Below are 17,638 nucleotides of genomic sequence, written 5' to 3'. Positions count from 1 at the left end.
TCTGACGCCGATGCGTCGCGCTTTGCGCCGAGCGCTCGATAGATGAAGATAAAATAGGCGACGCAAGGAATAGAACCCCGCCTACCCCCTTCCCTCCAGCCTCTTCACGCTATCTCGTCGTAAATGCATATTCGACACGCGCGAGGTCGTTAAAACTAGCGAGCTTTCACGTTGTAAATACTTGTGACGTTGGCTCTTGATAGATGGCGGAAGGAATTTTATATACGGAGCATGAGTGTCTTTTCTGGAAAAAAACAATGCCAGTGGTGTAATAGCTGTGTATTTGCTTATCACATCGTTAACACGCATAACTCATTCGTATGGTGGCGAATTAATGGTATTTGGACTTATCTCGGTAGAGTTTAACACGCGGAAGGCAATTGTGAAGTGGGTAACAAGGGGCCATTACACACTGTACTTTATGCGGCACACATACTTGCGTTTCCTTGTCACACGGTGATTGCCATTCAGAACATGGACACCATTTTGGATCTGAAGGCATAGATTACGTCGTTTCTTTTATCTAGGATATATCTAGGATAACTAACGAGTAAGCAAAATTAATGAAACGTTGAATAATGTTAATTGAAAATCTTTCTGTCTCATCAGTTTGAGGCTCTCCATTCAATGATCCCTATTCATTTTTACTCGCACGCTCTCGTCTTCCACTTTGTAACTTGTCTTAAAGTTTTGCCTGATATCATCAAAAACATGGCCGACAAGATGATTAACGTAAATTTAACTGATGCTCGTAAAAAATTCATAGCGAATTGCAACGACACATGTTACGTACTTCAAAATACAATCAATGCAGTAATTAAGTACATGAATTGACAAATAAACTCACTGTCGGCACACTTGTTGTCGATACAGCAACCCGTACAACATTCGGAATCGTTTGCACACTGCGGTAAGATCACATTTTATTTCATTGGCAGAAATTAAACGCTAAAATATGAGCTGTTGCAACGGAAGCTTACTTCATTGCCGTGCTGACATTGCGGATCCCCGGTGACTGGAATCGTCACAAGAGCAATCACGAAAATGAAGCACGCGGGAAGAATTGGCAATCTCATGTTCTGAAAAAGAAAAATTTCAATATTTAAAAAAAGTTAAGAATACAGTGATTAAAATATCAGCTGAACTGTCTAAAAAACTTGCTCTCTGCCTTGATATCCAATTAGGGAGCTCTTGTACAGTTATGAACTCACCAAGAAACTGAGGAGTTAGTTTCCTACATTGCATCAGCATGGCTTTATTATTCTCTGCATTATTATGTCTGTTTTGCAATTATTTCACTTTTTCCTCAGAAATTATCTGTTTCTTCTTGAGATTGCTGATATTGTGACATCATTGATGTCAACAAGTATATTAGTTAATTATTTGGCAGTGATTATTCATAATTTTACTTTTGCTTACGCGTTGGAATTCCAATTATCAAAATTGATTAAAATTTATGAATATTATCAATTTTAATAATATAAAAAAATAATGTAGTATTTAATATGACACTACTATACTGTTATTAACAAATGTTATAAGATTCATCAAGCGTATAAGATTGCAATATGTGGAAAAGTGGCATTGACCCAAATTGTACCGTTTCAATCGGAAAATACACAATGATACTTTTGTGTTTGCTTCGAATACAAGGAAAATTTTGTTTCTCAACATAGTATGTGTAATATTGTGATGTCACTTGCGTAAATAATATGAGGTCTATATGCATTTTGAGTAAATTGTAATAACATAGTCTTAATAATAAAAGTCGATAGAACACCTCCAAAAAATATTATGTAACTAAAGATAAACGTACAGCTTTCAGGATAATATTAGCGTAAATCCTATAAAATTAGATAAAAACACATCGGCATATAAAACCATCGTCTATTTCTAATAAAAACTAATATTTATTCTAACAGTATGAGAATTCTATGCCAGAAAAAATATATATTATACGTAGTATCATATTGTTTATGTTTTACAATCAATATAATTGTACGGTAATGATATTTGGTTTTCAAACCAAATACATGTGGGCCTTACAGTTTATAATTTATACTATTCACTGACATTGAGCAAGCGGGTAACATGGTGGTACAAAACATTGTATTATTTGGAACCTGCAAATCTGATTCCTTGGACACTTCTTCACGTTGCACGGACAATAACCGATATCTAAAAGTCATGATTTTATTGAAAAAAATTACTAAATAATAAAAAAACACAAGCCATGCTCACCTTCCTGACAAGTATCTAGATAACAACAGCCTGAATAGCATTGGGAGTTTTTAGTACACTGCAGAAAAGAAAGAAGTTTTATATATATACGATAGAATGGATCTTGTTAATTTTTATAAATATTAAAAATTGTTACCCTCTGAGGTACACTGACAGCCGTCACAACGGTCACCATGACAAATAATAATAGAATAGTTTTCGACTGCATTTCCTAATGAAAGCAAAAAACAATTACAATTGAAAGTCACATTTTTTCCGAAAATGAAATAGTAGTGCTACTCCATTGAATCATGCTTACAGTTATGCTAGGTTTCCTTATATTGAAATTGGAATAGAATAACGTCAGTAGAATTGAACGTCTTCCTTATGTTTGTTGCATTCCCTCTTTATATAGCTCGGAAAAGCAACGTTCTCGTATTTGAATTGCCTGGTGTTTATTCTGCGTACCAGGAAAGTTTTTTTTGTGATCGGTGTGACTAAACATACGACATCACAAATGTCATTGTTCTTTTGTTTGATTTTCACAATGCGAAACTTGTTTTCATCAGACGAATACATACGACGCTATTTTTATCCTGCCGCTCATTTTACAAGTGCAAAATCTTTTATAACTAACGCATTTCATGTTTTATAAGTTGGCTGCGATTGTATATAAAAAAATAGTAACTGGATATTAATCGATTGACCTTACAATATTGACGTTTTTGCTGTACAAATGATTCGTCGTATTGATAGTAATACGAGCGATCCGGCATAGATAAATTACAATTACTATCAATCATAGTAGAAGCCTATGCTTTTGATTCGACATTTATTTGTGCAAATTATGATGAAAGTAAGTAAAATTATGACTGTCAATAACGACGGCAAACGATTGTAAACACGTTAATTGATTATTGCAATAGTTGGGCCGGTCGAGTTGACGTCACATTTATCAATGCACTTGTTACAAGACAAACTTGTTGTTCTGTTGTTTGCGTGAAACTCCCACTATACATACTAATCCAGTCAGATACGTGAGTTTTACGCTGGCTTTACAATTAGATTTGCACACCCATTTACAGGACCCGCCTCGCCTTAATTCCTTACTTGTACATAGCATTCTATACAGAAAAATGTCATTAATGTCGTCATTAACTTAAACGTTCCACACGCTTAGTTTTTAACATTGCCAATTAAGAGTTATTGTTCACAAACCTTTCTGTCATTGACTTCTGTAAATTATTTAAACAATTCGTATTATACAATTTTGAAAACAATACGGAATAGAGAATCGATAAGCTTGTACCGTGTGATTAAATTTGACTGTTTATTTAAACAGAAGCTTGATAGAACTTTGAATACACTGAATTATGGTTCATTCTATTAGGTTGAGTCATAAGTAACTTTCGTTTCTTTGCCAGATATTTATTTTGCTCTTATTAAATCACAAAATTATATTAATTTATTACGTATTCACCACCATTATCTATAACCTTCTCCTATCTTCCTAGCAGTTTATAAATTCCTTCCTTGTAAAATGTGGCTGGTTTGGACTGGAAGAAGTTTTTGTCAGTCTGCGTGATTTGCTCTTCAGAATGGAAAGTTTTTCCATTCAAAAAATTTTGTAGGGAACAGAAAAGGTGGTAATCTGTCAGGGCAAGATCGGGGAGTAAGGAGGATGTGGTAAAACAGACCATCTAAGTTCAAGAATTTTTTCTCGAGCCACCTTTGCCGTATATGGTCGCGCATTGTCTTGCAGAAGGATGACATCTTTGCGATTGACCAGTGCAGGATCCTTTTCACGGAGTTTTTTTTGAATTCTTTGCAGCTGTTGGATTTGTTAAGAAATTATTCCTTGACAATCCCAACATACACTCAATAAGATTTTTTCACCATGGATGTTTACTTTCGAATCTGGTAGGGGCAGTTCATTCTTAGCAAACCACTGTCTTTTGCATACTATACTCGTATTCTCGTAGGTGACCTATTTTTCATCACCTGTTACAATTCTGTTTGCAAAGGGTTTTATTTTTATCCGCGAGAGCAGACTTCTGGCGATTAACATGCAATTTTCTTTATTCTGTTCTCTGATATTGTAAGGTACCCATACTCCTAACTTACTGACTTTCCCTAATTTCTCCAGGTGGCAAATAACGGTTAATTGCAATGTATTCAACCTTTCTGCTAGACGTCTTGTCGATTAAGGTGGATTTTGCTCCAATACTGTCTTTAAAAGGTTGTCATCGAAGTTGGAAGGACGTCCCGTCCTCGGTTTGTCTTTTAAAGTCATATCTTCAGAACGGAATTTTACGAACCAATTTCTAACTGTCAGATCAGTTATTAATTCTTCACCATACACTCTGTATATTTTTTCGGCTATCGCCTTAGTACTATGACCTTGTTTAAATTCCCAAAGCATCACATGACGAATATATACTTTTTAATTCTCCATTTCAGAGGATAAAGAAGTAGTTTATTTTAATGTGTATTATACAAAGTTGTTGATAAAAGACTAATGGAAACCTCGTATAACTAATGCAAACAAAAACTCGTGATCATAGTAACTCATAGAATAATAGATTTTACATAGCTGCGTCGGAAGTTACTTATGACTCGACCTAATATTTATCTACGAGATTCACGAATTATTATTGAGATCGGCATTCATATTATATGAAACATATTAAAATAAATATGAATATTCATTGCATTATTATTATTTAATATAAATTTTGATTTTATTCGTGTTATTATATCAATAGCAAATGCATCGTACGATAAATTCAAAAGTAAACAGAGTAAACGTATTTGCAAATTTAAGCTCAGATTCAAATTGTAAGCTTGGATTGAATGGAACATACATCATACATGCACCCATAAAAACCATTTTTAAAAAATTCTGATAAATCCATTCGTTCGCAACGCCATCCATATAGTCGGTATTTCGATGAGAAGGAAAAGAACGTGAAACACTTTCATTGCATGCATAAAGAATCCCTTATTTCACCGAAATGCTCTCACTTTTGTACTACCAGCTTACGTCCCTAGCTTTCGAATAATATGAAATATCGGGCCATTAGCCAAAACAAAGCACCATTCAATTTCTACACACACTGGCGCATCCAGATAAAATCTTTGGTGCGTAAATCATTGCATCGGTGAATGAAAGCTGAATCTGAAAGTACGTTTCGGCTACGTAGACATTAACAGATGGAGATGGAATAGTCGATACGTCAGGCATCAGCATTATGAATGCAATGTCCGAGATTTGTAAATGACTGCGAAAGCCGTTACATTGCGTTAAAAAGGAAATAAATGATTGTACAGATATCGGATTTAGGATCGAATTGAAATGCTAAATGGATTAAGAGCAGTAGTGCTTGGTCGAAGAATGTCAATCGAGTCTTTCAAGCCAGTTAATTCTTTTTTTTCAACTTATAATTAATGAAAAAAACTATTTTTTGTTGTTGCATTTTACTGTTTAAAATTTTCAAACATTGAGAATTATTAAAAACTAGCGATAAGTTTCAATTCACGAGCGTGTTCTGCATGTCGGGACTGGATAACAGGGAGCTTTTATGCACTGAACATCCTTAGCAACGCAGACTTCCGTTTTCTTATTACAATGGTTTTTGGAGGCCAAGCACGGACACCATTTCAGACCTGCAGGAATACATTTTTTTTTACATTTCTACATGATCCAATACATATTAAACTTCATTAAATTTTCACATTGAAGATTTTTTGCATCCAAATTAAATTTACGCTAATCAATTACTCCTTTCAATATTTGAAAAAATTAAACGTACAATTACATTATACATGCGTAAAGTCAGATATCTTAAAATAAAAATTCTGTAAAACTATAACAATGGAACTCACTGCCGGCACATTTATTGTTGTAGCAACATCCTGTACAGCAATCCAAATTGGTTGTGCACTATAAAAGGAAAGAATGAATTCTATGAACGCATACAATAATATCCGATCAACTGATAGATTTTACTAACTACCTTATTTCCCACTACACACTTCCTACCAGCAGCGAGCTGTGACATCACTAGTATACTCACCACAATGAAGGAAAAAATAATAGCTTTCGAATGCATAGTCTAAAATAAATAAAAATAAATGAAGTTGGAAAAAGTTGTTGGTACGCGAGAATGTTTTGAATTTTACACATTGTATTTATTGCATCTAATTAAAAAAGCATTTATAATTGAAATCCCATCGAATACCCTTTACTTTATCAAACTCACATTTTTTTTGTTACGATGTCTTCGTTTAATACAAGACACGCTTGCGCAGTCAAGATCGCACTGATGAGTAGAAACTTCTTGTGTCTCTTTTTATACCTCTCAATTGTTGTCTCGTATCTGTTTTGTGTGTACGTTACGAATAAGGAAATTTTTTTTCGATATTATTATCTTTGTAGATATTTTAAAGTATAGTTGCCGCAAAATCATACACGGTATTTTCAAACTTTATTAGAGGTATCCTTGTAATTTTTACGAGAATTATAAATTTACTGAATTTTATGTTATTTTAATTTTTGGATAATATGCTTCATTACGTCTATTTATGGTGATACTTGATTATTCTATTTATCTATAGAAATATATATTTCAACGGAAAGATAAAGCAAATTTTGAATATTTAGACGGTTATCTTTATAGGCCTACTATGTAAAGCGTATTCTTGTACATTGTTTTACGATAACTTTGCCAACATACTCAATGTTACAGCAAGGAAAAATTCAACAACATATATGCTCAAATGGAAAAGTTACCCAAATAATGCAAGTCATTAATATAAAAAATACTTGAATATATTCGTACAGAAACAAACATCCGTATAACTCTTGCCGATAAAAGCAAAATTCAATTTTTAATTGTTGTCTAATAATGCATACGTCAAACATATTTATACCTATTCATTTCACAGAAACAGTCGTAGGCTTATTCCAGGTATTTATCACAAGTTTTCATAAATGTTGTACTTCAAAATTATGATCAGGCTTATAAAAATATTAAATAGTGCAATGAAATTCAATGTACATTTAAAGCATTACAAATTATGCTGTGCTGAATAAAAATATTCATGATCAATTGGCAATATGTTTCATAAAATAAAATAAAATCTAGATTTTTCATCACTTAATCTTTTAAGATACATACGAACGTTGATTTATTTAAAAGATTAGTGTAAATAATTTTGAAGTTCCATGTATAGTAAAGATAATCAGGAACCATAATGAATATAATACACTAGTCATGTACTATCGAATATTATTTATTGAAAAAATATTCATTCAATTGAAAATTTTGAATCTTCGTTCGTGTCCAAGTAGCTGGATAAAAATTAATTTTTTCAAGCGATCCATTTAAACTCGAAAATTTCCATTTTATTCAAATCAGATATTCCATTGAAGAATTACATAAACGAAGTAATAAGCAGCAACAAATGTAACTAATTTGTTGGTGTTACAGACAAGAAACGAGGCTGGCACTTTGCGATTGGATAGCAGGGTGCTCTAATGCATTGAACTTGTAGAGGTATACATACTTGCAATTTTCTATTACAAGGATTATTCAAGTTGGAGCATGGACATCCATTTGCATCTGAAAGTATTATATTGTCGTTATATTCTTACACTATTATTAAACTATAGCGAATATTGACTGACGCCATTTCAAGTTCATGATAATAACCATATTTTTCAACTCTAATGTATAAAGTAATGTATCATATGAATCAGAGACTTCAAGGTAACGGTTTAATTAAAAAAACAACTTACTCTCGACGCATTTATTGTTAGCACAACAGTTTGAAAGACAATTATTATAGCGTTTGCACTGTAAAAGGAACAATTAATTAATTTGTTAGTATAGAATAGCAAAAAATTTTCCAAGTCATTTATATCTCATACTTGATATCCATTTGGAGATTTTTTAGCAGCAGCGAGCTCGGACATCACTAGAACGCTCGCAACCACAAATAACAAAATCATAGCTTTTGGTTGCATGATCTAGAAAAAATTATAAATTTTAAATATATATGATTAAATTCATAAGTTTCACATTTTTATAAGTATTTTAATACATACATATGAAAATTAAATTACTAACATAAAACAGTTATTTGTAGTGGATAAACTTACGTTTCTTATGTAATTACAAAACCTGATGGTACTTACACTATCACAGTTAAATTGTGTACTGAAAAATGGACAGATGTTTCCTGGCTTTATACCTGTCAAATATCGATTGTTTGCTTGTGAGCTTGTTTCTACTTTGTACTGGTATTTGCATACGGATAATTTATATTCAGTGTGGGGATTTTCGTTGCGAGTCATGTGTTGCATCAAATAAATATTGAAAGGACTTTACGTACACATTCGAGTGAAGTGAAAACAACTTAGAGTGAGTCATGCCATTAATTTATCAGGGAATCACATTGAGGAATGTTGACAGAATCGGTTTCAATATTTGACCGGTACATTTACTAGCATGAGGTAAACCGCTTTTAAAACTACTGCTAATTGAAAGTTTTATTGAACTCAATGAATTCTATCTGCTGAATGCTTAATTAAAAGTCAATGACGTTTGAAACAACTTTTTATGAATTAATCATTTCCAAAATATATTTTCGAAATAACTGAATATCAAATTATTTTCTAAAATTAACTTAATTAGTAAGCTAAATGGATATCAAGTTCCTTAGATCAGTTTCAATTTCCGTTCTCTCGGTCTCGAAAAATCTTACAAAAGAAGAAGAAAAGATTCACCCGCAAAGGCACGTAGCAGAGGAAACCCCTGATGTAGCAATAATAAGCCGTAATAGTGAGGCCGATAATTGAAGTGATTTATTTGGCGCGCCGCAAGTTTACTCACGTCCTGCATACGAATCACATAATGACCGTTGGAATACGCGAGCACACACTTCTTTTTTCCCCAGAAGCCGAAATTACCAAAACCATGTAATTATTGTTTCACCGAGCGCTTTGTAATTGGAAGCGGCGTGTGAATACGATTATTTCATTTTCCACTGATTGTGAAAGCCTAATCAATTATCTAACGATCTTTACTATTCGTGTCCACGCTGCGTATGGCACATTTCAATTTCCCGATGAGTGACGCAGCCGATGAAATGCTAATTTTCATATTTTAACAAAATCTTACTTTTGAATACAGTGCGTATTCGTTGAAAAGAATGCATGGTACGCTATTCGTGATATCGGATAATTTCGCACTGACAGAGCGTAAGTAAATTTTCTTGATATGGATTGTAACGAATACCGTACGAAATTGAATGTACGTCAATCACGAGAGCACAAAGTACACGCATATACTCAGGCAATTTTTCAAGAACCGTTTGCCCAAGAATCCGCAAACGAATAAGAAAAATTCAGCTTCTGCCAGACCTAAATTTTTTTTCCTCTTACTTCTTTATGTACACAAATCGAGGGAGAGAGAAGCACGGATCAGGCGAGTAAATACGAAAAGCCATCGATATAGCGGCATCATAAATTATTTTCTTGCGAGGCTTCTTTTTCTGTGAAAATAGAGTAAAAGGCCGAAAATAGGAAGAAAAAAGAAATCCAAAGGCGGCTGGGGAAGGGGACGTCGAGCGCAAATCGGCCGCGTAACGAAGCTCGCTGGTGTCACACAATCCTCTCTCTCTCTCAATTTATTTGGCTTCAAAGTCCTTGATATTTATGCCACGCGTGTGCTGCGCGTTTCGAGAGCTTGCGAGCGCGAGCAGCGGAAAAAGGACTGAAAAAGAAAAGTAAAAGCGCTCGCTCTCTGTGTTCTATCGTATGAAATCGATATCCCGATGACAAATTGCCGCGGGTGTGCAGTTGCAAGCCTCGGACGTCGACTACGCGTACTTGCAATTTTGTTTGTTTGTTTTTTTTTTATTTTAAAAGGTGAGCCGCGTCTCCTCTCTTATATGGGAATACATTGTCCACGGTCTACTACCGTTGAGTTGTAATTTTAAGCTTTTTCGCCGGAGAGAATCAGGAATGTTGCTGCTAAAATCAATTCTATCAGTTTGTCTTGATCACTGAATCAACTTAGTTATTGACCAAAATGCTCGTAGTGAAACATCATTATAAAAGTCTAAATGAACAAAGTATTCCTTAAGTTAGGAATCATCAAATTAGAGAAAAGAAACCACTTAATTGATTTTTATACTTTTTTACATGTTAAACTTTTCAGTTCTAAGACAATTGAACAATAAATTTCTAAATACACGTTCAAAAATTAAATTCTACTATGACCTTAATTTCCACGTCTAGAATATCAACATAAACTTTTTAAAATTGGAATGTAATACAATAACAAAGACACCGAAGTGGTAGAATACGTTTTATGCTATTCTCCCACGTTGCCATCTTCGTTCTAAGTGAAATAAATTTAAGTGTAGGTAAAATTGTATAATAAATGCGATGGTGTGTAAAAATATATTGCGTAACTGTTTCATATACTATTGTCATTGAAGTGTTATAAGATACTCGATAAGTTTCTTGCAGTTCAAAGCTCAAGCAAGGAGGGGAAAAGCTTCTCACTCTTGTGCGCTAAAAGATCGATTACAATTGCCGACAGGTCGTATAGCCAAAGGGAAGCTTGAAAGAAGGGTAGAAAGCAAAGAGCTTCACTCTATCTGATAGCACTTGTGTCAGATTTCGTTATAAAGAAGAACCGCATTTTGTTACGTGTGGCTCTCATATGTAAGAACTTTATACAACAGAAAATATCTGCGAGCAATGCGACTCTTTATTTTGTTGCTTATGGTTCTGACGGTATCTCGTCATCTTTTTTTTCTCTCTTTTTTTGCGCTGTACAAAACAGTTTATTGCGAATAGCTATCTGCGAAAGTGTTTTCCGATATAATGACGCATGCTGTTATATACACTGCCGTGCGGTCTTGTAAAGTGTCGGCTGATTATCGGATGCTGTTTATCTTGATTTCTAATTTTAAGTAGCGCGTAATCCACTCGAATTTTTAACTGGCTAATTTGATTTATAGCTTTTTTTAATGACAAAATTCCTTTTTCAATTGCGTTATTCTATTTGCAAATGGTATTTCATCATATCCTATTTACTAAATGGACATCAGAGTGAATTGAAAATAATCCAATCGTATGATCAACTTTTAATATAACATGTATTATACAGATTATATATTGGTTACTTGGATTACTTTCGCTAGTAATTTATACGTAGGCTAGTGACGTTGATTGAGCGATGTTTCATTTAAAACGATTCCATACATCACATTCAGCATGAATATTATTTCGGGCAATTGAATTCCATCGGATATTGTGATGAACTTCAATTGCGTCGAAATGATTCCAATTCCATAATATTTTTACATATCAAGTTGTCAAGTTCTTTTTAACAATTTTATACGAAATGGAATTTTTACCAACTTTGTTCAATTGCTTTACATATAAATTTAAAAGAGAAAATTATCACATATATTAGGTTATTCATATGAGATGTTCAACAAACTTGGAAATACAGCAATCGTTAGATTTGATGAAGATGAAAATCTCCTTAAAAAAAGCGTTTACAAATCAACTAATGAAACTGAACTATAATTATTCAATATTCAACTACTGTCTGCTTATATCATTTATACACCATTATAATAACTTTAGAATACTCAGATTCAACATTGAAAATTAAAAATTTTCTTTAATTCTTCTTTTCTATATGAAGAAATTCTTAAAGAAATCTTTAAAAAAGAAGATCAAATGTATAATCCAAAAGGAAATTCCGAGGTTTTGAAGACTAGACAGCCACACAGTAAGATTCGTGATTATAGTGTAAACATGATGTATAAAAAATTGTATAGGCCTAGGCCTTTTGGAACTGCGATCTTCCTCGCTACGAAAAACCTATAATACTGATGCGCAGCTAGAAAACCTTCGCTTAAACAAGCGAGCGTTATAAAATTTATTTACATAAGGTTTTTACTTTTCTCCGACATCTCTCGTTATGTTGCATAAAAAATTTTAACATGTAAAAGAATCAATATAAAAAATGTATAGAACTGAATATTTAATAAACGACAAATAACATAGAAAGGCGGTACTCCCTATCAACGATAATCCCAGTCAGTTTACGTAGGAAATCGAAAACTTCTGGCAAATAATAAACTCCGAGATTGCATCAAACTTAGACGTACCTAGAAGTATAACGTAACTACAACGTCACAATTACTTAATTTAAGCTAAATATATTTTATGATAATCTTTAGACTTTATTTGATCCCAACTAGCACTTACACACGTTTGTTAAGCAAATTATTGAAACAAAATTTAAAAAAGAATAAAAATACTCCTTCAATTATGTTCTGTATTACACGAATGCATAAATTGTTTAGCTAAATGTTAAAATTTAAAAAATATAGGTCAGGACAAGTAGAAAAACCAGAATAAAAAGAAAACATAGATAGCCGAAAATGCAATTAAAAAAGCTCGAGCAATTCTCGAGTTCATACATCCTTTCATTTAATCCAGTAGCCACCAGCATAATGGAACAACGGGCGAAAATGAATTGCCGGTAATCGGGTTTCGGCGTCCGCTTGGCATAACATATTTTCCTTTACTTCCGCCTCTCTTTCGTCGCTCTTCCGTGAAATTCAGGCTGCCGCCGCGACTTGTTGCGGTTCATCAGGCTTGTTATTCAAAGAGGGCTACTTTTGATCTTCCTCTCCTCTACCTCCTCCTCCTCCTTCTTCGGCTTTCGTCTCTCTACCAAACCAGTAAATCAAGTCTATACTCTCAATCCTCCCGCATTCATCCGACTCACCTTTCAAACTAACTGGCTATTACTAGAACCTGATTCTCCATCGTCGAGGAAAACTTTGTAAATATAAATAACATTGATTCCTATGTTTTTAGTTATATTATTCTAGATTTTTATTAATTAATCTTCATCAATATAAAAAAAGACAAGTAAGAACTTTTTGATTTTTCGACACTAATCAAAGTACTTCAATAAATAGTCGCTACTAGTACTCTGCGAATGCTCGGCATGAATTCGAGAGCACAAGCTTCTTTGTTACTGAGTTAAAAGCAAAATGATGTGTGGGAATTTTTAAAAAACGTTGAAAAAATTCAGAATGTTCGACAAATGGGAAAGTTCGAAAACTTAAATCAACTCGGTACTCCAAATTTCGTTCTACGAGCCAACCCAAGCTGAAAAAGTTCGAGCCTTTCAATCTTTTACTACTGCTATTTAAATAGAAAGTTAATTAATAGATTAATGTCAATTTTCACATATCCATGTACTTACCAATACTTTTCTAGCCTGAGTACGTAATCCACTATTTCGTTAAAATTGTCCACGAATCACAAACAACATTCACCAATTTTCCACCGAATTACATCGTTCACTTAAAAACCTATTAGCTAAAGCGCAACAGTGCAGTTGAACAACTGAAAATATAAGTATCAGGGAATTGGGCAGTACATTTAAAATTGACATTGCGACAATCAGTAGATTGGATGGCGAGGTAGCGTGTTGTCGCCGGCCAATCGATTCAAACGAGTCACGACAGAATTGAGCTAATAAAACGTGAAATATCGCTTCGCAACATTCTCTGACAAGTAAAGCAAAGGTTGCTCGGCTGAACAATTTACACGCGCAACATGTAAGCAGTTTCGGCAAATAAATGTTCGGAACTTCGCGTTGTGACGCGCGTGCGCGACAAAAATTCTCCCGTTAAAACGGAAACAAAACGAAAAAAAAAATGAAAAGCGGGTCAGAGCCAACAATACCCTACGATCTTTGCGAGCATTTACCACCGCCGTACAATGTGAATTCTACTTTTATATAATAGATGATCGTGAACATATCTGAATATAGAACTGTTTTTTTTTTTTCGAAGCTGTAATTTTATTACGAAAATTTGTTTCGATGTTAACGAAGTTTATGTGCGCGCGCGAACTGAAATGAACCTTGAAGAAAGCTAAATTAATAATAGTTAATCGTGCTTTTAAAAAATGTGTAAAGTTGTCGGAAAAGGGACTTTAAAACATGCTCATCTACGAATCATCACTGTACTAACGTACGTCTCATAGTGGTCGGCCAGTCTCTGTCATTCTATTATCTGAAATGTCGCGTCACGAGAGACGAATACGAGCAATATATAGCAGCAATCCGCCAGCCACATATAGGTATCGCTGGCAAATCAGATTGGTAATTACGTCGTTAGACCTATACAAGCTCAATCAGGTCGGCTCGCGACAATTAGGCACGCCCGCGTGAATTCAATTGACTGTCTCGCAGAGAGCTGGCGCGGAGGCGACAAGCAAGTTTCGGGGATTGCGTCTTAGGGAAACAGGGACAGGGACCCTCTCGAGGTGACAGACACTTCGTGCGCTTGCTTTGCACCAGCGCCGGTGTGGGCTAAGCCGATTTCGTCGCTCGGGGATGTTAGAATGTAGGGCGTTGCTTTATCGTATGTTTTTTCGACGGACTACGACGAGCTTTTATTTTTATCCAAGAGAAAAAAGGAACGAGACCGAAAATGCTCTAACTCGTCTTATGCTAAATTTTGCGAGGCTCCTCTCTCCATTCAGTCCTTGAACCAAGTGAAAAGGAACAGATTTTTCCTTTTTATATGAAATGCCCTAGTTTTATAATTTTCTTTTTTTTTATGGCTGTATACACAAAGTATCAAAATTTGCATACACTTTACATTGGAAAACTAAAATGGGACGGGGATAAGGGAGAAACCATTGTTCGAGTATCATTTCAATGTGACATTTCATTAGCTACTTAACAATATCAATCTACTTTTGACGATTTCGAATTTGCCGTTTGATTCGCAATTAACATCATCAGCTGAACTTGCTTTTCAAAACAACATAATACCTCGGAATGCCTAAACTGCAGTGTTCGAGCAGTACTTCGAAATTGCGCGATGTCTCTTAAGCGACGACGACACCTCGGCGTAAGGAGGGTCGCGTCCTGCTGCTGACCTGTCCTTTTGTCGAGCCTCGGTGTACTTTACCGAGAGAGTTCAGAACTGTTGATGGAGCATGTTTTTGATTTTGAACACAACTTAGTCTTGATGAAGCGACCCCGTCGCTTCTGCTCCTTCATCTTGTAGATGACGAAAAGTGATGAGCTTTTAAAAAAGCATCTTGTCGATATTGAAAAAAATGCTATTCTCAGCACAAGGGAACAGTAACTTGTAGCGAATCCCCATGTAATACATTAATTTTCAGGATACTGGGAACGACGAATATTGAATATCGGATAAGTTTAACAAAGAAAACATCGGTTGTCGTCTGAAATTCCTAGTAATTCTTTATCCTACTAAGTATAATCTTTAAAATTATTCGGGTCTGCCATAATTTGATTATTTGTTTAAGAAAGCGAGACAACCGAGAGAGTGTTATACTATTCAAGAGAACGTGTCTGTTGCAGCGAAATATGGAATAGCTATTCAAAACGAGTGCATCAGACATGATTGACAAAACTCTGTATGTAGACAAGCTAATACAATTGATACAGCAGGTCACATCCGAAGAATAGAATACATTCTATTATACATGCCGACTTGACCCACAAGCCACGTATATTTGTATATTTATACTACAATGTGTATTTATACACGTGAGATAATTCTAAACAAAATGAAATAGTTTACCTTGCATTTCCCATTATCTCGATCTTTTCTAGTAAAAAGCATCCTGGGCACTGAGAGACTCGGGGTGGCAGCCTCCAACTAGTTTCTCCGGCGCTTAACGATTATCCAGCTTCCAGCCTCTCCCCCATCCCCCTCTCTACCACCTCTAGTAGTAGCAGCAGTCTGAATCTCTCGCTGTAAAACAGGATGAAACTTTCTCGTGTTACTGCCGCCGCCACGCTGCTGCTGTCGTGATGGAGCATGGCGAGAAAAAGAATTTCTAAGCTTTTTATCAAAGTGATTTATGGTCATGCAAAATGCGCTAATTTTTGCGTGCCTGAATATTGGGGATTATTTTTCAAAATTGGATGAAAGGACCTGCGCACCCTATCTAAACATTCATTCATTTTTGTAGTAAAAACGTAGGTGTGGTGATTAAAAATTACACTGTTCTTTTTTTAATCACGTCCACGCGAAAAAAATAAGTTGTCCGAGCTGCGAAGACTTCCATTTTGCAATGGCGTGTAAGCTTCAATGAAGCTCATTCGATTTCATACGTCAGTTATGTAGAAGTATACGAAACAAAGGCGAAAAAAAAAGATATTTGAAAAGCTCGCAAAGTAAAAGCAGACCAGCGCTCGCAATTGAAAGAGAAACTTTTGATAAAATATAATCCAATATGGCGAATCCATAGAAAACATCGCGCGTGAAAAGAGAAAAAGTAAGTGTTCACACTACTCTAAGGCACACAATAAATCAACATCGAAAAGCACTTGCTTGACAAAAAGAGAAAAGAAAAACTGGCTGGCAAGGCGGGAAACTCAAGGAAAAGCACTACACTGTCAAACAAGTGGGCGTCGCGGAGAGAGCGACTTGGCCCAGATTTAAAAAGGATATGAGGAACGCGAGGCAACTTTTGGCCCACCCCCCTCCTTCGACCTCCTCTTCCCACCGTTCTTCGCCGTCACGCGCGCGCGATTGAAAATGAAAACGAAGAAGCCGGAGATGTTGGCAGGCGAAGACGTAAGTGCAGTATTCACGGCGACAGCAGCAGATGTCGCGAGTCCGTGCTGCTCGCAGCTCTATTTGCGCGCCCCGTTCCCCAGGCCCGCGCGCTGTCTTCGTCTGCGAGTTTGAGCCTCGGTTTGTTTCCGCGTGAAATTGTACGCTTTGGCAGGCCTGGCCGCGGTGCACACGCCTGACGCCCTCCACCCGCGCACACGGACGCATATCTCGGGCGTATCTCGCACGCACGCGCGGTAACGAGAATTAACGAGGCTTCGTAAACTTCGAGCGAACCGAGCGAATATTGCGCCATCGCTCGACTATTGCAATATAGAGTTATAGTGCTCGAAGCTTAATATTCTATCGCAAACGATTTTAATACCTTTCAAGTGTGCGCATTAGATGCTCGCCAAACTGCTCGGCAGTTGGCTTCCGTATATTCAGCGAACGTAAACCGATTGCAACAATTCCGACATAATGTGTCTGTTAATTTGAGATCACGTACGATAAAAATTAGAAATTATAATGGATTTTTTGCATATGTGCAAATCGCTAAAGAAAAAATAAGCTATTGCACTTTCTCGCACACGTATATTCATGTGAACTTTATCATTTTGACCGTTGCGTCAGAATTAGACACACACGGTTTCCGCGAACCTTTGTTTGTTGTTCAAAATTATAGCATTTATTTTAAAAATATACCTACAGCGAAGATATAAACACATTTACGTCGCACGCTATACCCGTCGTATGTAAA

At 35.5% G+C, this 17,638-nt stretch overlaps 2 protein-coding genes and 2 long non-coding RNA genes across 4 annotated transcripts; all 4 read right to left on the bottom strand.

Annotated features, from left to right (window-relative positions):
- Nucleotides 1–271: 271 nt before the first annotated feature.
- Nucleotides 272–1,197, bottom strand: LOC131671690 (uncharacterized). The gene is made up of 4 exons (XM_058948306.1): nt 1,162–1,197; nt 981–1,079; nt 848–905; nt 272–492 (listed from the first exon to the last, which is right to left on the bottom strand). Exons 2-4 carry the CDS (start codon nt 1,074–1,076, stop codon nt 332–334), a joined length of 315 nt encoding a protein of 104 aa, XP_058804289.1. The 5' UTR covers nt 1,077–1,079; nt 1,162–1,197; the 3' UTR covers nt 272–331.
- Nucleotides 1,198–1,358: 161 nt separating this feature from the next.
- On the bottom strand, nt 1,359–2,608 carry LOC131671691 (uncharacterized). The gene is made up of 4 exons (XR_009302559.1): nt 2,540–2,608; nt 2,378–2,452; nt 2,242–2,299; nt 1,359–2,178 (listed from the first exon to the last, which is right to left on the bottom strand). It is a non-coding gene; the product is annotated as an uncharacterized LOC131671691 (long non-coding RNA).
- Nucleotides 2,609–5,550: 2,942 nt separating this feature from the next.
- LOC131671703 (uncharacterized) lies at nt 5,551–6,536 on the bottom strand. Its single transcript, XR_009302562.1, has 4 exons — nt 6,483–6,536; nt 6,237–6,335; nt 6,106–6,163; nt 5,551–5,886 (listed from the first exon to the last, which is right to left on the bottom strand). It is a non-coding gene; the product is annotated as an uncharacterized LOC131671703 (long non-coding RNA).
- Nucleotides 6,537–7,538: 1,002 nt separating this feature from the next.
- LOC131671706 (uncharacterized) lies at nt 7,539–8,578 on the bottom strand. Its single transcript, XM_058948325.1, has 4 exons — nt 8,384–8,578; nt 8,153–8,251; nt 8,021–8,078; nt 7,539–7,844 (listed from the first exon to the last, which is right to left on the bottom strand). The coding sequence occupies exons 1-4, from the start codon at nt 8,576–8,578 to the stop codon at nt 7,693–7,695; spliced, it is 504 nt and encodes a 167-aa protein (XP_058804308.1). The 3' UTR covers nt 7,539–7,692.
- Between the last annotated feature and the right edge of the window lie 9,060 nt (nt 8,579–17,638).

Source organism: Phymastichus coffea, unplaced genomic scaffold (assembly GCF_024137745.1).
Source record: "Phymastichus coffea isolate CEN01 unplaced genomic scaffold, Cenicafe_Pcof_1.1 PCOF00133, whole genome shotgun sequence".
Lineage (NCBI taxonomy): Eukaryota > Metazoa > Arthropoda > Insecta > Hymenoptera > Eulophidae > Phymastichus > Phymastichus coffea.
This window is presented reverse-complemented; position numbering and strand designations above follow the sequence as displayed.